At 40.1% G+C, this 21,749-nt stretch overlaps 1 protein-coding gene across 1 annotated transcript; it reads right to left on the minus strand.

Moving 5' to 3' along the window:
* Positions 1–213: 213 nt before the first annotated feature.
* On the minus strand, positions 214–17,655 carry WDR55 (WD repeat domain 55). Its single transcript, XM_087721848.1, has 8 exons — positions 17,577–17,655; positions 15,948–16,096; positions 12,725–12,825; positions 5,206–5,293; positions 4,018–4,197; positions 3,056–3,155; positions 2,240–2,409; positions 214–1,327 (listed from the first exon to the last, which is right to left on the minus strand). Exons 1-8 carry the CDS (start codon positions 17,592–17,594, stop codon positions 1,012–1,014), a joined length of 1,122 nt encoding a protein of 373 aa, XP_087577974.1. The 5' UTR covers positions 17,595–17,655; the 3' UTR covers positions 214–1,011.
* Positions 17,656–21,749: the final 4,094 nt, after the last annotated feature.

The following is a 21,749-nucleotide window of genomic DNA, read 5'->3' on the forward strand; positions in this document are numbered from 1 at the left end:
AATAACTCTGTGATGTGTGTTGAACTGTAAGTGAGCGACAATCCCAAAATCTTTGACTTTCATGCCTAAAATGAGACTAAAACTCAGAGTCTCCTGCTTTCTAGCCTGGTGCCTTAACCACTAGATGAAACAAGCTGTTGACTATAATCCACTTATAGTCAAGATAGTTGAGGTAGTTCACAAACAAATATATTAAATTGATGCATCTTCATATATGGACTTATCCTATTTTTATTATTTAAATAAAACCCCAGAAAAACAATAATTTAGAAACTCCCCAAGTTCCATTATGAACATTAATCCATTATTTAAATCTATTTTCTTCTGAATTTCAGAGGTATCCCTGTTTCACTACCATAGCAATGAAATGGAAATCACTTGTTAGGTGGAACAATAGCCTGATTCCTAAATTTTTCAGGTGGCAAAATAAAAAGCATCACTCCATGAAAGAAACAGACATTTGGCCTTTGCAAGGAACTCTTCTGATACATGAAAAAAAAAATTCTTAATATTCTAACTCTCCACATATGATGCCATTTCATTTCCCTTTTCTGTAGCAACCATGTTCTCCCATTTCTCTCAGAGCTAGGAAAATTCTTGCAATCTTAGCTCTCTTCTGTACTATTAATTCTATTAGGCTACCAAGGTTTTGCCCATAGATTACAAGTTTAACTATCCTGAAGTTTATTCTTCAGCATAGCTGAGTTTTTCCAAAATGTCCTTTCAAGGGAATGAGCCTCTAATCAATAGCAATAGCAATAGCAGTTAGACTTATAAACCGCTTCATAGGGCTTTCAGCCCTCTCTAAGCGGTTTACAGAGTCAGCATATTGCCCCCAAAAACAATCTGGGTCCTCATTTTACCCACCTCGGAAGGATGGAAGGCTGAGTCAACCCTGAGCCGGTGAGATTTGAACAGCCGAACTGCAGAACTGCAGTCAGCTGAAGTAGCCTGCAGTGCTGCATTTAACCACTGTGCCACCTCGGCTCTAATCGGATCAGTGTGAGTCTTTCAGTCGCTGTCAGTCTCAGAGGTATTCTCCTCTTTCTCCAAGTCTGCTGCCACCTCTTTCAAGTCTGCAAAGAAATCTTCCCCATTGCCAAATGCTTTGCGACTTAAAGGCTTCAGTTGCTTATTTTTCTTCTTTTTTCTATAATCGTCCACAATCATTGAACTAAGTGAAGAGATGTCCCAGAATTTCACTTTTTGGTCATGGCCACAGCTGGCCAGGTATTGGCCCATACGACACTTAGCCAGCTGTTCAACAGGCTCACCCACATGCTGCCCGACACTTCCTATCACTCGATTGGGCAAGATATTTACTGCCCTGAAATAAAGAAAAACTTAATTACCAAACAGAATACCAGTTGTTGAGAGAGATGTATCCAGCCATATCCCAAGTTCTTTTTTAGAAAAATTTAATCCCTTATATAAAGGTAAAGGTTTCCCCTACCAGTTTCAACTCAGCCAAGCGTTGTCCATGGTCATGTGGCTGGCATGATTACATGCCGAGGTGCATGCAATGCTGTTACCTTACAACCAAAGTGCTACTTACTTATCTACTTGCATTTGCATGCTTTCAAACTGCTAGGTAGCAGGAGCTGGGGCAGGAATGGAAACTGACCCTGTTGTGTGGCGCTCGGGTCTTGAACCCAAGTCATTAACTTTCCAGCCAACAAGCCCAGCATTTTTAACCATTGAGCCATCACACATCTCTTATGTAGCTAGTTTCTATATAACCGTGATGATGAAATTATGCTTCTCTGATGGCATGCAAGCCATTGCCCCAGCTCAGCTCTGCTGCGCAAGTGCCTCCCGCCAGCCAGCTGGTCTTTGGGTCTCTGCTGCGCATGTGCAGGGGGGGAAGGTATGTACGAGGGAGCCCATGCACAGAGGGGGCAGGAATGTGCAGGGGCATGCGCGCATTGTTTTGGGGTTCAGATGCACATGCGCATTCACGCATGCACACCTGTGTTTTGGGCACTCATACTGGAAAATATATAGTCATAATATTGGCCCAGGAAACTAGGCAGAATTTTTCAAGGATCATCTTCTCAATCTCTTACTATTGAATTTTGTCATACCTAATTTGAAATTATAGTTTGCTTTTGGCCATCTGCTAAGAAGAGCTTACCCAGATTTTACCTAGTTTCATTTGCAACCAGTCTGTAAGTATTTTCGTTTACCTTTCCAGTATTAGCATCTCTCATGAGAACTTCTTGTCTCATGACAGTCTCACCTAATGACTCCATCGGTGGAACCTGTGCACACAATGCTCTCAGTTATGGGAACCATGCAGTCTATGGATTCTGCTTTCAGTGCAAAACGGTCACTGGTGGCACCAAAACCATCCCAGTTGAAGAGGTAAATCGTCCCCTCACTGGAGCCACAGGCTACTTTCCTACCCCTCTGAGGAGAAAAACAAGACATAGTTCAGCCAGAAAAAGCAGCATATCTTTTGTTATTAAGAACTAGGGGTTGAGAGCTATTTAAAATAGAAAAACCCTATTTATCAAAAGCTTGAAACATACTATATCTTGAATAGAGACATCACATATTATACTAATGCAGGAAAATATTTTAAATTCTTTTTTTTTTAGCCCTTTTAAGTCCTGTTGTCTCCTGGTGCTTGCCTACACCAGTGGTTCCCAAACTTGGCAACTTTAAGACTTGTGGACTTCAACTCCCAGAATTCTCCAGCTGGCTGGAGAATTCTGGGAGTTGAAGTCCACAAGTCTTAAAGTTGCCAAGTTTGGGAACCACTGGCCTACACTAATCTCTGCATTTTTCTTTAAAAGTTTTCAGAAGTGGTTTGCCATTGCCTGCTTCGTAGGGCTGAGAGAAACTGACTGGCCCAAGGTCACCCAGCTGGCTTTGTATCCAAGGTAGATGTTGAACTCATGGCCTTCTGGCTTCAAGCCTGATGCCTTAACCACTATGCCAAATTGGCTCTCATAAAGAACTTGCTATCATCCATTTCAGAAACAGCGTAGCTCACTGGCTCATATCTGCAAACAACCTTTTTTCCAAGGTGCAACTAGATAATCGAACTTACTTTCATCAGAGATATAGCCATTAAGTCTCCATTCTGAGGTTCTGAGAGAAGCTCAAAGCGCCTTCTCCTAATGTTGAAGACTCCCATTGTTCCATCTCCACTGCGAGAAATAGGATGGTACATAATATTTATTTACAAAGTGAACTTTATTTGGAATATGATAGTTCAAGAATGGAGCTTTCTGGAGAAACCTAAAAATGTTCTGCTCTCTTCTTCTCATGTAAAATCTCCTCTTATGAATTCAGCAGTTTTCGAAAGTAAATTCTGTGATCTGGTAGTAGTTAGATGCCTTGAGTATGATGTCCTGAGTGACTTCCAGTTTTTGAGATACTTTGAACTGTTTCAGGAATTTACTTCTGGAAATTACTGGTCTGCTCCAGAATGGCATGTTCCAGAAGGGGGATGAAATGTTTTGGACCTCTCCAGAACATTCCATTCCTAAATCACTAAATCTTATACATACCTATTTGCCTTCTGGCAAATTCTAATAAAAAGCTTATTTATAATCACTAGCAGTTCAGAGCTGGCTATAGATTACACTGCATTTAGCAATAGCAATAGCAGTTAGACTTATATACTGCTTCATAGGGCTTTCAGCCCTCTCTAAGTGGTTTACAGAGTCAGCATATTGCCCCCAACAACAATCCGGGTCCTCATTTCACCCACCTCGGAAGGATGGAAGGCTGAGTCAACCCTGAGCCGATGAGATTTGAACAGCCGAACTGCAGAACTGCAATCAGCTGAAGTAGCCTGCAGTGCTGCATTTAACCACTGCGCCACCTCGGCTCATTTATGTGAAATGCCATTACAACAGTGAAAAGAATAACACCAAAAGATATGGTGATAGTTTTTATCTAAAATTGTTCAATCTTTCCTGTAGCAACAACTGTTGTAAAACACCTGCACTCTAAACATACAAATGTAATCTACTGATCTACTGAATTAACAGGAGAACGTAGTACCTGGTTGTGAGAAGCAGCTTCTTGTTTCTATCTAGGATCATATCACTGATGTAGTCTTCATGCTGCTTCATTTCCATGATGGACGTGCCCTTGCGCAGGTCCCATAATTTCAACATTCCACTGTCATCTCCTGTGGCGAACAAATGCTCATCTATCACCAATAGGCTGTTCAAAGCTGAGCTGTGGAAATTTCAGAGTAGAAGAGCCAACATTATAACTTATTTGTACAGCTGTTCTCTTTTTAAACCCTTATTCATATATAACTATTCTACTCAAAAGGCATGGGTACCATTAACTAATTCTAAAGAGTAAAACCAGGGGGAGGGGCCTTAAATGGACAATAAGAAAATCTGACTCCATCATTATTTTCTCTCTACATAATGAAAGATCTATGTCAAGAGAACAATATTTTAAAAAAAGGAAATAACCCCTTTTTTTCTAAAGAGGTCAAAACCTACAGCCACTATAATTGCTAACAAGAATCCAAAATTAAAATTGAAAGAACATGAGGTATCTGTTGGAGTGAGTGTAATTCATCACTCTCAATAAGTTTAGACAAATATGAATGTTCATGCTGCAAACTGCTAGCCTGAATTACTAGAAGTTGAATTCTTACCCAGGAAAAATACATTCATATGGGATAAGGCTGAATCTTTCCTTTTCTCGCTTTCCCATAATTCAGAACATTTTGAAAGCTGGTATTTCTTATTGTAAGAAATAATAATGGACTTCTTTGAGCCTAAGAGTTCTAACTGAAGACTGATGGACTAATAATAATCTAGTTCAATTGCAAACCTCCAAGAAAGTCTTAAATATAGATACCCATCCTACAAATTAAAGCCAGTTTGGTCTAGTGGTTAAGGTACCAGGCTGGATAGGAGGAGACCATGAGTTCTAGTCCCACATTAGCCATTAGCCATGAAAGACCTTGTGCCAGTCACTTTTTCTCAAACCAAACTGACCTCAGAGTTGTTGTTGTGAGGAAAATAGGACGACAAAGCTGTGTTGGGTATGTTCACTACCTTTAATTATTTGCAGAAATAATTAAAGCATGATATAAACAAATAACTCACGCTCAAGAATCTTAACACGAGGGAAATAAAGAACTATAAGTAGAAAATATAGTACCACAGTAAATGCTGCATTACCAAGGCTACAGAATGGCCAATAAATAATTCAGATACCTACTTGTGAGCCTTGGAGAATCGTGTCACAAGACGGCCTTCCTCCACATTCAGGATATGAATAGATTTATCCTTGGATACTGTGAAAAGCCCTGGAATATAGATGGGGGAAGCCCATACCATGACATGACCAAATTACAAAGGGGAGGGGCTTTTTCTAACAGTTTTATACTTCAATATTTCACCCTGAGTGAGGGTTATGGGGTTTTCACGTATGCAACACCCTTTATTAAAAAAGTATTTTTTTTTAGCTATTCTGAAGGCATTCGCCTTTACTAATCTATAATCCAGAAAGAAGGGCAGCTAATTGGGAGAATTGGCAGTACAAGATTCTACTGGGAGAAATGTTTAGAGTGAACAAAAAAAGATACATGAAAATAAAGATAAAAAGGAAGAATGTGGGAGCAGAATTAAAAAGTGGATAAGAATTGAAGCACTAAAAAAGAGAAGAGATGATGGGTAAAAAAATTGCCGTTTAAATATTAAATTAGTCTATTATAAACTGGAGAGGCAGAAATAAAAAGTAGGAGAAATATCAAAACATAAACTGCTTATAGAATGAAGAAAAATAATAGATTAGATGTTTACAGATGTTAGGTATTTTTCTTTCAATGTATATTTTAACAATGTAACGACTATATAATTTGACTAATGTGATAGAGATAATCAATAATGTTAATGTGAATTGGACTAACATAAATGATATCTAGTTAAACTTGTTCATACTAGTATTGTGAATTGGATTAAAATAGAAAAATGGATAAGAATTAAAGTACCGAAGAGAAAATGTATAAATAGTATAAGGATTACATAAACTTGATAAATGTGATAGGGATTATTAACAATGTTAGCGTAAACTGGATCAATATAAATGAAACTTAGATACATTTGTTCATATATAATAGAGAAATATTTAGATAGAACAAGAAAGATATAGATGAAGGTAGAGATAAAGATGAGGAGTTAGGCATTTTTTGAATATATATGTTTGAACAATATATAATAAACATTACTTAAATTTGTGAAATGTGATAGAGATTACTAATATTGTTATTGTGAATTGGATTAATATGAATGATACCCAGAACCAACTCTGTTCACACACAATATAAATGTATAATTTAAATTTAAAAAAAATATTACAAAAAAAAGAGTAAGAGACACACGAAAATAATATCAATTTCTGACAAGATAATTAATTAAGCATGAAGTAAACTACAAATAGCTGATACCCGAGGGAATTCTGGTGATCTTGATGGATCAAAGGCATAGATTAGATACTATAGAGAAAGCAGAGCAATTTTATGATGAGCAATTTGGATCAAATGAGGAAAAAAGAGAGTAGATGAGAAGAAACGAGGAGGAAATGTATAACAAAAAGAAGATAAAACAGGAGAGAGGCGAATGAGAAGGTGCAAAAATAAAAGAACAGAGAGAAATAAGAGTGACCAGAACAACAAGACCTACCTATAAGTAAAACTATGGAAGATGAAATAAAACTATTGTCAATTAATATAAGTGGACTGAATTCTCCTATGAAAAGGACCTTTAATAAACTAGGAAAGTTAAAATTAGATTTTATTTGTCTTCAAGAAACAACACAATAAATTATTGGAATATCCTAAAATTCAGAAATTATATTCCTCATTATCACAACAAAAGAAAAGGGGTGTGGTTTTATATATTAAAGAAACAATAAAAGCAAGACAATTTTCTGCAGTTCAGCGGTTCTAATCTCACCGGCTCAAGGTTGACTCAGCCTTCCATCCTTCCGAGGTGGGTGAAATGAGGACCCAGACGGTGGGGGCAATATGCTGACTCTGTAAACTGCTTAGAGAGGGCTGAAAGCCCTATGAAGCGGTATATAAGTCTAACTGCTATTGCTATTGCTAATTTTTTTTAGATAAAGAGGGGAGAATATTGATGGTGGAGGTAACAATGAACAATAAACCAATACTTTTGGAAGCAATATATGCACCAAATTATAAACAAGAATTTTTTTATGAAAAATTGCATAAGAAAATTACTGAATAGGAATATGAAAATATCTGCATGGTAGGAGATTTTAACGCAATTGTAGACACAGGATTGGACTACAAAAGCAGTAAAATAAGTAAAAAAGCTAGAAAAACGCTTCCAAAAAGTTTTTTTAATGGCGGAAGAAACAGGTATTTAAGAAGTATGGTGAGAAATAAATCCTAAAAGAAATCAATACTCATTTTATTCAAATAGACTTATGTCCTGGTCAAGAATAGATATGATATGGATGTCACCGGAGTTAAAATCAAATGTGCAAGAAATAGAAGCAAGCACTTGGGCAGATCATAATCCCATTGCAGTTAAGTGGAAAGGACAAAAGAGAAAATGGAGATGGACATTGAATCAATTAATACTAAAAGATAAGGAATTTATACAAAGTATGGAAAAAGACTGTTGTTGAAGGGAGCAAGGCAAGGCGCCACTTGGACCTCATATCTGACTGCCAATGGCAGAGCCACACAAGACGGCATGACGTTACATTAGAGGCCAAGATCCCTTGAGAAAGAAGAGCTCTGAGATCTAGCAGTCTTAGAGGTACTTCTGGTCTTAGCTCCCCTAGGACGATTGCAATTGCTGGAGGAGCCAGCTTCTGAGGCCTCCTTACTGATGATCTACCATTTTGAAAACGTTGCTGGGCCTGGGGAGTTCCATGTGATTGCACCAAACAAAATGATGAGGCCTAATGACACGAGGCCAAGCACAAAGCAGCCAAACGCTCCGGGTCAGGGGAATGTGCTATTCCTCCCCTGTAGGTGATGAATAGCCCCTGCATAGACTGCCCACATAGACTTCCTGAAGCCAAATCCAATGCGAAATGCCCGGAGCGTGACCTAGTTCTCGGACAGAGCTCTCCTGGTGTTGTAAAGCCTTTCCTATGGTTGTAGCGGCTGAAAAGGAGAAGTGTGCCATTTTCTAGGCTTCCCTCTGCCTCCAATGTCGATATCGGCTGTCCACGCAAAAAAGCCTCTACCTCCCTTGCTAGCGCACCCCAGCAACGGGCAATGCATTGGAGGAATCGCCAGAGGCAAATGGCAGCTGGTCCGAAGTGTTGGAGTGGACCAGTACTCACACCTGACCCGGGAGGCTTGGAGAACCCCATGGCAGTTAAACTGCTCTTCCCGACTCCCTGCTTGATGGTTGAGAGAATTCAGATGGAATAACTACTGTAAATCATCTCGACAGAGGGGTCCAATTCACTTCAAAATTTTTGGGGGAATTCTTAAACTTACTAGGCACCAAGGACTGAGCTCCAGTCACCATCCGTGCATCAATGGTCAAACTGAAAATCGGAATATGGTTCTAGAACAATACCTAAGTTGTTTCATTAATTTTCAACAGGATAACTGGGTTGATCTTTTACCTTTTGCAGAAGTGGCCTTCAATAACACTGTGCACTCAAGCACTGGTTTCACCCCTTTTAGAGTAGCAACAGGCCAGGATTTCAACCCCATGCCTGAACTACCCGCAGAAGAACCCACTATCCCCTCACTAAAAGAATGGATAGACAATCTACGAAACACATGGCCAGTGGTTAGATTAGTGTTACAGGAAGTTAGAGAGGCTTTTAAAACTCAAGCTGACAAAAAAAGAGTAGATCCCAAACCTTTCCATGTTGGAGATAGAGTATACTTATCTACAAAATTCCTGAAGTCGTTGCAACCATCAAACAAATTAGGGCCAAATTTCATCGGACCTTTCCCAATCACCAGAGTTATCAACTCAGTAACAGTAGAATTACCCCTTCCAAAGACACTCAGGCAAATCCATCCAGTGTTTCACATTAGTTTACTCAAATGAGAAGTAATCTCACAACTCAGACCACCTGCATCTACACCTCCTGTTCCTATCATGATAAAAGGCGAACAACATTTTGAAATTAAGGAAATCCTGGACTCTAGGACCCACAGGGGGAAAACTCAATACTTAGTTGCTTGGAAGTATTTACCTTCATCCCAAAATGAATGAGTAGAGAAACACTAAGTTAGGGCCCCTGCCCTATTGAAAAAATTTCACTCCCAATACCCTGACAAACCTTGTTAAAATACTACGATGCAATTTCTTTTCCTATTTTTTCACAGGTGGATCTCTCCTTTTTCTAAGGAACAGCAGCATGTAAGATCCCTAAAAGTGATACTGTTATTCAATTGGAAGGAGTGGGGGCTCAGAGTTAAATCACTAGCTGTATCTGTAACAACTGAGTTTTACAACTTTACAACTGATTTCCTGTCACCGGAAGACTGAAGGTCCCAGCATCTCTGGAGGGATGTTTATGATAGCCATGTGGGACAACTTACTTTAATGTCTAACTAGAGATAGCCATGGGAACATGTATTTTATTGACTCTCAGGGCAGAAGAGTTAAGGAAACATCTTCACACTTGTGTATTGGTCAGAATATGCATTCGGACAAAGGGGAGGGGTCATTATCAACTTAATCCCATTGCATTTGCATTGCCTAAAGGTTTTCAGATGCTGCTTCGCCTCTAATGGTTTCCATCCTGACTGATTAACCTGTTTCAAGAGTCTTTACTTTCTCAAGTTAGGAGAGGAGCCATTACAGTTGGTATATAACTTGAAAACAGAGAAAGAGAAGAAATTGATACATAGGCTGGTAGATGAGAAAGGAACTTTATACTACCAAAATGAGGATGAAAAAAAAGATTATTATGAAAAGTTGTATGAGCAACAAAAAGTTTCAAAAGAGAAAATTAAATAATATTTGGAAAAAGCAGAACTAGCTAAAGTACCAGAAAAAGTAAAAGCTATATTAAATGAACAAATATCAATGATAGAATTGTCATAAATGAATGTATACATTTAGACCAAAATGGCTTCTTGTCTAAGAGACAGATTAAAAACAATATGAGAATGATTTTAAATACATTGGAATATTATGAAGTACATCCTGGAAAACAAATGGCATTGATCTTCTTAGATGTGCAAAAAGCATTTGATAATGTAAATTGGCAATTTATGTTGTTACAACTAAAATCTATGGACTTTGGTGAGAGATTCATTAACATGATTAAAGGCAATATACCATAAACAAATGGGAAAGGTAAATGGAGATGACAGAGAATTTTAATATTAAAAAAGGCACAAAACAAGGATGTGCACAATCTCCTTTACTATTTATATTGACATTGGAAGTGCTAAATATAAATATTAGACAAGATATAGAAATTAAAGGTATGGAAATTAAAAAAGGAATATAAATTACAGGCATTTGCAGCCGAACTGATCTTTATCTTGGAAGACCCACAAGAAAATGGACTTAAACTAATTAGGAAAATGGAAGAATATGGTGAAGTTGCAGGACTGAAAATAAAGAAAATCAAAATAATAGTTTAAAATGTTACACACAGAAAAAACAATGAATGAGGGAAATAGGTATACAGATAGTCAAGAAAATTAAATATTTAGGAATTCAACCAATGGCAAGGTGTGTAACAATTAAAGAAGATAACTATTATAAATTGGTGCAACAAATTAAAATGGATTTGGAGAAGTGGAAAAATCTACAACTATCATTGATGGGAAGTGTAGCCACTATAAAAATGAATATCCTGCCAAGATTGCTATATTTATTTCAAACAATACCAATAAAACTGGGAAAATATTTTGAAGATTTAAATAAAACAATATTAAAATATATTTGGCAAGGGGAAAAAAGCAAGGCTAAGCTTGCAAATGTTGCAAAATTCTAAAAATAGATGTGGTTTTGGCTGCCAGATTGGGAATTGTATTACCAGGCTTTGATACTTACTTGGGTGAAAGAATGGATTGGCTTGAGGAACAAAAGACTATTGACCTTGGACAGACACGATCTTGAACTACATTGGCATGCTTTTTTATAGTTAGAAAAAACAAAATACTTAGCTATTTCCAAAGACATTATGTTAGGAATATATTATTATTAGTATGGGAGGAAATTAAAGAACAACATTATTTGAAAATACCAATCTGACTTTCCATAATGGACGCACTGATTTATCCAAATGTTATTGATATATAGAATATTACCAGATATAAAGATATTTTAAATTAAAAGGGGGAACTTAAAACTAAACAGGAATTGAATGATCAAGTGGTTGAGATAATATGGTGGTCATACATGCAGATACAATCTAAATACAAGAAGGATGTTAAAGTGTATGGTTTAAATAAATAATTAACAGAACTACATCAGATATTAACAGGGACAAATGAAAAATTAATAATGAAAAATATATAGCTATTTGTTAAACATTAAGATGGAAGATGAACAAGTAAAAGAGACAATGATAATATGGGTTAAACATTTTGGCTATTCAATTCAATGGCAGAAATTATGGGCTAGAAATTATAAATTAACAATGTCTACTGCACACAAAGAAAATCTTTATATAATGTTTTATAGATGGCATTTTCCGCCCTCAAGGTTAGCAAAGATATTTAAGGATAAGTCTGCAAAATGTTGGAAATGTCACCAGATACCTGGTTTAAACTATATGTGGTGGGCATGTTAAAAAGCAAAAACATATTGGACAAAAATACATACATGGCTTGAAAAAATGATAAAACAACATATAGATTTGAAACCAGAGACGTTTTGTTGGGCATTTTTCCAGACAAGTATAACAAGGGGGATTTATATCTGATTTTACATGTATTGACTGCAGCAAGGATAGTATTTGCACAACAATGGAAAAGTGAAGAGATCACAATAGACAAAGATGTGATTAGAAAAATATTAGAATGTGCAGAAATAGATAAGATAACACTTACAATTAAGGAAAAGAAAGAAACTGAATATTTTTTTATTTGGGACTTATTTTATCAATGGCTAGCTGACAAAAATAGGAGCCAGAAATAGGGAAATATATGAAAGGATTAGTGATATAAGGAAGATAGTTAACTTGGTTAAACAAATAGTATGATTATTACTGTTATTAATATTAATGTAATTGATATTAATGTAATGAATATGGTTGTAAACACTGTGATTATTCCTAAAATGATTTGTACCAGACAACACACTGAAAAAAATGAAATTTTTGTATGCTATGAAATAAAAACATTACAAAAAAATGAGTAATCTTTCATGATTCAGGGATCAAGCCTGCCTATAGAAATTACAAGATGCATCTAAATACACATCTGTTCAGGCTTTTTACCTTTCTTGGACTGCCTCATTTGTTCCTGCTCAGAAAAACTCCTTTCAGCAAGAAGTTGTGGCATCTGCTTCATGGAGTATATTTATGCCAACTTTTCAAAGACAGGTTGAATTTGTTCAACCCATCTTTGAGAAATATTATACATGCGCCCTTGACAACTTTCTGTTGCAGTTCGTCATATGGAAGCATTATCACTTAAAGTTGAAATCAGCATATGAACTAACCTTGTTGAATTTAATTTAAAGCTTGCCATACTCCTTGCGGTCTTAGCACCATCTATATTCTAAAGAACATTATAAAAACCATAAAAGCAGCAAAGAGCACTCACTCTGTCCATCTTGCGAAAAGGATATTTTCCGGCAGGATTTTAAATGATGACCTGAGGACCAAAGTTCTTTGTTTTCACCTTCCAAACAGGAGTATGAGTATCTGTAATTATGATTTTAAAATGGAAAGAGAAGCATCAGGCACTTATTCAAGTAATTCCTGCACCCAATAGTGCCTACCTTTAACCAATACAGATATATCCAACTATCTTCTTTTGCTACTATTCATACACACATACCTCATTTATACTGCATACATCTGCCATAAACAGTAACATACATGCATACACATACACACACACACCCTTCCCTAATCTGCCAACCATACCCTACTCCACTAAGCGTTTGTTTCTCCAGCAGATACAGAATCTCCCTCTTCCTATCAGTCCTCAATCTCTCCACCACCAGAGAATCTGTTTTATCAACATCGTACACTTTCTTCCATTACACAAAATAACTTTCTCTTTTAAGACAGGGGTCCCCAACCCACAGGCTGTGGTTCACTAGTGGCCCATGGCAGGGGTGGATCCTACCAGTATAGCAACTGGTTCACTTTGTGTGCGTGCACAGTTACCCATCACTCCGATGAATAGCTGATTACACAGCAGGGGCAGCAGTGCTCATGCGTATGCGTGTTGCAATTCGCTGTTTCCCAATAAAAACAGGTATGGAGCAGGGGCGGGTGGGTAAGCCCGAACCAGTTCGCTCTCCACTGCTTACCGGAACTACCGGTTCGCCTGAACTGGTCCAATCTGGTAGAATCCCACCCCTGGCCCATGGTCTGTTTCAAACTGGGCTATGTGAATGGTGGGCAAGCATACATGTGTGTGTGCAGCCGTGACCCGACAAAAGCGCGCACGACAAAAGCGCGCCGACAAAACCGCGTTGCTAAAACCGTGACGTCATCAACGCGCCAACAACAGCACGCCAACAACAGCACGTCAACAGAAGGGTGATTTAAGGGCGATTTAAGTTAAGGTAAGGGTTAGGTTTAGGGTTAGGTTTAGGGGTAGGGTTAGGTTTAGGATTAGGATTAGCGTTAAGTTTAGGGTTAGGGTTAGCGTTACGTTTAGGTTTAGGGTTAGCGTTAGGTTTAGGGTTAGCGTTAGGTTTACAGCGCGCTTCTGTCACCGCACTGTTGTCGGCGCGATTGCTCATTCATCGGCGGGGTTTAGAACTCACGGTTTTGTCACCGCGGTTTAGTCGTTCGCGGTTTTGTCGTTCGCCCTTTTGTCGGTGAACCGTATGCAGCTCCACTTGCATGAGTGGTGGGCACTTGTACTCATGTGTGAAGCTTCATTTCTGTGAGTAGTAGGCACGTGTGCCTGTTGCTTATGCAAATGGAGCTGCACGCATGCACCTATGACTCAAGGAAACCATCCCCTTATCAGGCCAAGCTGGAAAGGTTGGAGTCTGATGCTTTAAAAGACATAGAGACACGCACCTAATTTTTCTTTCTACCCACACAATCCCTATTGTATAATGCGTTTTCAAATAATCTTTTTATAGAGAGAGAGATAATCATGTTTTGGCACTTTTACTGTCTTTTTTGTGCCAAGCCAACAGATTCTGTCTGCTCTAATCTGTAACTACTTTATTCTCAGTAAAGTATACTTTTTTGTGGGGGGAGGGGGAATGAACCGGGAGCCTTTCTTTGCTAATTAAACTAAGTAGATGAATGACATTGATTTAGCCACGAGTACACAGACAGCCCCCCTCTATCTCCCCCCCATCTCCCATTAATAAAGACATCTTTCACACATAAGCAGAAATACACAGAAATTTTCTTTCTAGCACATACAATATTGTGGATGGTCCTGATACAAAGAGGTCTCCCGTTTTCAACCATACCTACCACTTCTACCCACATTTCTCTCTCTCAGCCACACTTGGATCAAAACTCTTTTGATCACTTGCAATCTCCTCTCACAACTGCACATTTTCTGGCCTGTTCACAAAAAAACAGATCCCCTCTCTCTGGAAGACATGTATTTGATGTACATCTACCCAAATATCCCAAAGCTTTTAGCCCATGGCTGTTAAACTCACGGCCCATGGGCCAGATGCGTCACGCACTGGCCACACTCATGCCGAGTTTAGTGAAGGGGAAAAATGTCCTGATATGTCACATGACAACGCCATGACGATACAAGTTTGACAACACTGCTTTAGTCAGTCATACAGATGACCTTCCTATGCTTTTTCCCTCTACAGGCAATTGCCTTTGTCAGCTACAGATAGACACACCACCTTAGTCTCTTAATTGTACACAAAGCTTCTCTTCCACTCTCTCAATTATGCACAGAACCCCTCTATCAGTGACAGACACTGTTTCTTAAGCAGGTCTCATCATCCTACACAGAGATTCCCACCCACACATACACAGCACTCTTTAACCCTCAACTATTCTTCTTTAGCCACACATCATCTCTATCTCATATCTACTCTCCAAAACTCTCCTTAATGTCTCTCTGGTTCCTCTTTGGATAAGAAGGCATAGCTTTCAGCCACAGAGCCACTCTCCTGTAAGGAACAGGTACTTCTTCAACATACAGAAATCTTTTTTCTCTCTTAAATCACTCAGCAGAACACCCCTCCCCCCCAAAAAAGTAGAATGGTCTCCCTTCTTCAAATGACCAACCTGTCCTCTTTCTTAACTACATGTATACAATTACAACTTCTTGCTCAACTAAATACATACACAATCACACACCCATCAACAACTACACATTCTCTTTCTCCAACACATCTTATTTGTTTTTTGGTATGATTTCTACTAGTGACTACACAGGATCTTCTAAAGTCACCCAGCATAACAGTAAATAGGACAGATTCCATACTAGCTCTGGGATGTCTGGAAGCCACAAGGTTCTCTAGGTCTCAAGTGAAGAAATGGTTTTAGCTTTAGAAACATTTCCTGTTACTAATAGTCTTTAAACAGATACTTCCTCTGAAATGTGTTTTTCTATACAGAGAGATGGATATTCATTCTCTCTTAAACATATAAAGTTAGCCTCTCTCAATCTGTAACCATAAATGCATAAATCCTTTTTCTCTTAGTCAACTGTATAAAATCCAACAATGGAAACATACATGCTTTTCTTAAACACTTACACAGATTCACCTCATTGAATTACTGATGCACCAGGAAGGTTTTTCTACAATCTCCATATACCTGATACAAGAAGGCTCAACCAGTAAATTTATCTAAGAAGTTGAACTCACACATAGACATCACCATCAACATCTCCAATAGCTATGATGTCCCGGGAGGGGTGAAAGTCAATGGTATTTGCTGCTGCCTCAAGGAAAATGTCTTCAGGAGTATCATGGAGTCTAGGCTCCAGTCCAAGTTCTTTCTCATCTGAATGTTCCTGGATGGAGTAGACAATAAGATACAATAATCAAATCTTCATAGTAGCTTTATAGTCCTTTCCTAATGTAATTAACATAGTCCGTATAGTTTATATTAATGTTTATTTATTCAGTTCATATCCAACTTTCTCCAGAAGTTAAATTGCTTTCCACTGACGCCTCCTTTTTCTCCCACAAAAGGAATCCTGTCAACCCAAGTCTCCCCAGATTGAATTGAATTAATTGAACTTTATTTGACCAAGTGTGATTCAACACACAATGAATTTGTCTCCGATACAGAAGTGTGCATGCAAATCAACAGAATCATCATTATCATCATCTCAATAAAAGGGGGGAAGAAAGGAAGATAATAATAATGATAGGCAATAATACTACAATCAGACTACTACATAGATATTAGACAGTACTGTGAGAATTAGGTATTCAGCAGAGTGGTTGAGGTGGGGGGAACTGTCTCTGAGTCTAGGTATTTTGGCCTGCAATGCCCTGTAGTTCTGTCCTGAGGAGAGGAGTTGAAACAACTTATGTTCAAGATGTGAGGCATCTGCTGATATCTTCTCAGCCCTCCTTATAACCTGCACAATATACAGGTCTTGCGTGGAAGGCAGGATGCTTGCAATTGTTCTTTCTACAGTCTTCGCTAACCATTAGACTCTGTACCTCTTCTGTTTGATTGCTGTACCATACCAGATAGTCATAGAAGTACACATTCAAGTCCAATTTCTTAACAACCACTAGACTAGACAATTGGCTTTTGAATTCTTCCGTCCTTTTTTCCAATATTTCATTAGCCACCACCACTGATTTAGCATTTTTATGAATGTATTAACAAAATCCATATTAACCTTATGGTTATTTTACAGTGCTACAGTGCAGCTCCATAAACACACAGGGAGAGAATAGGGACAGCGATCAATATGTGAGAACAATTCAGCTGATTTACCGGTTTCTGGTAATTTTTACCAAATTTTTATCAAATGCTCCTAGAACTATGCAACGTTTGAACTCTCTTTATACAGATAAATGCTATTCAGTACATTTATACGGGCACACATGCATGTATGCATACATACCAGGGAGGAGGGGACGCAGCTAGAGTAGGGAAGCCTAGAGAGGGAGTCAGTTTCGGTTTGCCTGGAGCAATCTCTTCCGATGCTAGCCTTCTCTTGCACCGCTTTGGCGCCGGGAGCTTTACTACCCGTAAAACTATACTTGGAATTGGGGCTCAGGGCAAAGGGTAATCTATGTCCCATAAAACGCGGCGAAATGCCGAAATAACTAATGACTTTCAATAACTCTAAGGCAGTCCCGCGATAGCATCTAGCACTACGTTCCTACCGCAGCAAAGCTCCCGCACAGACCATTCCTCCATCGCCTAAGCTTACGTTCCTAGACCGCTGCTTCGTGACCCAGGAAGCCGCGCAGGCCTCTTTCCCCGGCAATGGGAAGTCCACGTGAGGACAAGGGTGATGTACTCACAACGTCAGGCGCAGCCATTTTCACTACACGCAGCGGTCTCCAAGCTTGGCAACTTTAAGACCTGTGGACTTCAACTCCCAGAGTTCCTCAGCCAGCAAAGCTGGCTGAGGAACTCTGGGAGTTGAAGTCCACAGGTCTTAAAGTTGCCAAGCTTGGAGACCACTGCACTACAGCAGTCAGCGTGGGGGCACAAGCGTGTTAGGAACAGCGAACGCCTGCGCAGCAAAAAGAGGCGGAGCGAGGACTTTTCCTCTGGAAGCCCAGGAGATTGAAAAGAGAAAGTGACGTGCTTATTATTGAATTGCAGGTTGGCCTTTTGTAGTTATTTTGTGTGCCGAAATAGCCATAGTGGGTGACCTATAACCCCACCATAGCTGTCCTGGAGAGACAGTGAAGAGGGGGGCGCAAGTGGGTGTGGTTGGGGAGGAGGAGAAAGGAGAGAATTTAGCAGAGAAGATCGCAGAAATTCTCTCAGCGGCTACAGAAATGTGTAAGGAATATATCCTAGGCGGAATGGATGAGACTTTTAGAGTATATGCAAAATATGCAATGAGAAACAATTTGCCCAGAGATGTACATGTAAGATTTGTAAAAAATAAATAAATCTAAAAATGAAATATTGTAAGCAGCAAGAAGTTCCACAATAAAATACAAATCTAGAGATATAGTGGTATTGAAGAAAATTCCAAGGAGGGTCAGAGAAATAAGAAAGGAATATCACTTTTTGACTAAGGGTCTGATCAAAAAAGGGGTGAGTTTTAGATGGCTTGTTCCAGAAGGGATTTTGGTAAACTGGCACAAACAAAGGTACAGACTAGATACACTAGAGAAAGCAGAATTATTTTATGAACAAAATATAGCAGCACAGGAGGGAATGCTGGTAAGAGAAGAGGAAGGAACTAAATGCCAGGAAGCTAAGGGGAAAGACCAAAGGGAGATGGGGAAAAAACAGGAAGAGAAAGCGCTAAGAATACTGCAATGTGCTCTACATGGGGCTGCCCTTGAAGAGCATTCGGCGACTTCAGCTGGTCCAGAATGCGGCCGCGCGAGCGATCATGGGTGCACCTCGGTTCACCCACGTAACACCTATCCTCCGCGAGCTGCACTGGCTACCTGTTGATCTCCGGGTGCGATTCAAGGTGCTACTTATCACCTACAAAGCCTTTCATGGTATTGGACCTGGGTACTTGAGAGACCGCCTACTGCCAATTACCTCCACTAGACCGATACGATCGCATAGATTAGGCCTCCTCCGAATTCCATCATCTAGCCAGTGTAGACTGGCAACTACCCGGAGGAGAGCCTTCTCGGTGGCTGCTCCGACCCTCTGGAACGAACTCCCCGTGGAGATTCGGACCCTCACCACCCTCCAGTCCTTCCGCGCCGCCCTAAAGATCTGGCTGTCCCGGCTGGCCTGGGGTTAAGACTCTAACCCCACTCGAATTTGTGTGGCTGTTGTGTTTTTTTTAATATGTTGTATTGTCTGTATTTTGGAAATTGTTTGTCCTCCCCCCCTTTTTTTTGAACTGTGAGCCGCCCTGAGTCCCCCCTCAGGGAAAAGGGCGGCATACAAATAAAGGGAAAATGAAAAAAAAATGAAATAAGAGAAGGAGCAAGGGCCAAAGAGACAAAGGAGCAGAGGGAGCTAAGAACAATTAGATCAACTAAACCTATAAACCAATGACATGGAGGAAGAAATAAAAGTAATCTCCATTAATATAAACAGATTAAATTTGGCAACAAAAAGAACAACAAAATTCAACAAATTAGAGAAATTGAAATTGGACATTATATGCTTACAGGAAATACATATTAGAAAGCAACACAGAAAATTTTTGGAACAGGCAAAACTTGGTAATTTATATACGACCCTGGCTGACCAAAACAAAAAGGGAAATAGCATTATATATTAGAAAGACAATACAATCAAATAAAATTTTTGAACCTATTCCAAACAATACCAATAAAACTAGAGAAAAAATTCTTAGTGGGGAAATATATATGGCAGCGGGGGGGGGGGGAGCAAGAATTAATATAAAAATGTTGCAAGATGCAAGGATTCAAGGTAGATTTGCATTACCAAACGGAATTGTGCTATGAAGCAGTGGGACTAGCTTGGATGAAAGATGGGTTTTATTGAAAAATGCAAAATTATTCACATTGGAGGGTCATGATTTGCAACTGGGTTGGTATGGTTTTTTGTGGTATGATAAAAGTAGGGCACATGGCTATTTTCAAAGACATTATGTAAGGAACGGATTATTAACAATATGGGAAAGAATGAAAAGGAAATATTATTTAGAAATACCAATGTTGCTTTCAACAATGGAAGCATTGACACATCCAAATATTACTAGTATGAAAAATACTATTCTATTCTACTATGCTGTTTCTATAGTGGGGAAATGAGAGGGAAAATGGTGCGGAGTAGAATGTTATGTAGCTAAAATAAAATTCCTTCCTAGATTGCCACGGCATCCTTTGTCTTGACACCTCTGCACCTGACTGGAACTGGATGGGTGGGACTGCCATAGTGGTGGGTTTCAAAAAATTTTAGAACTTATTCTGTAGTTGTGGCCTGTTTTGTGGGAGTGGCTTGGCAGTCACGTGACCGGGTGAGAGTGGCTATCTTGTAAAATGTGGTGAAACTCACTTAACAACGCTCTTGCTTAGCAACCAAAATGTTGGCTCAGAAACTCACAAGTCTTAAAGCTGTCAAGTTACAAGACCTTTGCACACCTAACCCTTTAGAACCCACCCACCCCCAGGGTGTAAAAACTTGACAGCTTTAAGACTTGTGGACTTCAACTCCCAGAATTCCTCCTCCAGTCATGTTGGCTGAGGAACTCTGGCATTTGAAGCGTGCAAATCTTAAAGCTGTCAAGTTACAAGAGTCTTGCGCCCCTAACCCTTTAGAAAAAAAAACCCAGGGGGGTTCAAAATTGAGAGATTTAAGACTTGTGGACTTCAACTCCCAGAATTCCTCCTTCCCTCACTCAGCTGCTATCACCGAGGTGCCACCAGGACAAGAGAGGTTTTGGGAGGGACCTTCCCTCCCCCTCCAGAGAGCCCATGCCAGAAAGAGGAAACAGGCTGGTTTGAATATTGACTAAGGGGCGGTTTAGTGACCAGAGTGTCTTCTTCATTCATTCAGGCAGGCAGAGAACGAAAGAAGCCTCCTTCACACATTCAGGCAGCGAGTGGGGATTATTTCGCACATGCCTTTTTTCTTTCTCCCCCTGCTCGAACAGGTGAAAGCGGCAGGTGGAGAATGAAAGGTGCACATAGCCTCCTTCACGCGTTCAGGCGAGTGGAGCCTTCTTCATGGGTTCAGGCGAGCAGGGATCCTTTCGCACATGCCTTTTTTCTTTCTGCTCCTGCCCGAATGCATGAAAGAGGCACGTGGAGAACGAAAGGTGCGCGTAGCCAAGAGCAAAGAAGCCTGCTGCTTGCTCCTTCAACGTTTGGGCAACGGGGGTGCTTTCTCGCACACCTTTCTTTCTCCCCCTGCCCGAACGCATGAAGGAGGCACTGCCGCCCACCCGCATTCAAACCAGGCCTCCTCCTATCTCCTCACACGGGCACTCTGTAGGGGGAGGGAAGGTCCCGCCCAAGTCCTACTTCCCTTACCTCGCGGCACAATTCTGGGATGGCAGGATATTCTTTTTTTCACCGGTATGGGGGCATAGCCTCAACACCTGCATTGCTGTCGCTCCCAGTCCAGCCCCGCGCAATATCCCCGCCAATCCACTGACCTTGGAACACTCTGTTGGAGAGCCTCTCCTTTGCGTCCTGTTGCCGGGTGCAGCCGCGTCCGGGGAGGTGCTGTACCCCCAGAGCGGTCACATTGCAGTGGCACGTGGGCGGCTTACCGTCCCAGGGCCCACTCAGTTTCTTCTGGAGGGGACAGGCAGCATCCCCCCCACCTCCCCGGCCGCCTGGAGCCTTGGCTGGGCGGGCAAAGGAAGTGGGTGGGCGGGACAAGCATAGTGTGGATGGGTGGGGTAAATGAGCAAGTGGCGATCGGGCAGGCGGGGGGAGCGAGTGAGGGGGGTGGCGGGAAGGAGTGTTCCAGTACGGTCCCACCAGACAAATGAGTTCTAAAAGGTACGGTAAATTTGATGAACCCCTTCTGGCGTACCGGTGCGAACTAGGCGCAACCCACCCCTGGAC

The sequence above is a fragment of the Thamnophis sirtalis genome, unplaced genomic scaffold (genome assembly GCF_051295495.1).
Source record: "Thamnophis sirtalis isolate CommonGarterSnake01/CBP01778 unplaced genomic scaffold, rThaSir2_p1.2 scaffold_8, whole genome shotgun sequence".
In the NCBI taxonomy this organism is placed as follows: Eukaryota; Metazoa; Chordata; class Lepidosauria; order Squamata; family Natricidae; genus Thamnophis; species Thamnophis sirtalis.

What these genes read in the sequence shown, in the direction of transcription:
- WDR55 (XM_087721848.1), bottom strand. An exon ending in GTTGATGGTGATGTCTATGT is followed by an intron (nt 12,826 to 15,947) that starts GTGAGTTCAACT and finishes TCATAATTACAG; the next exon opens with ATACTCATACTCCTGTTTGG. An exon ending in TGGCTATATCTCTGATGAAA is followed by an intron (nt 2,410 to 3,055) that starts GTAAGTTCGATT and finishes TTTTCTCCTCAG; the next exon opens with AGGGGTAGGAAAGTAGCCTG.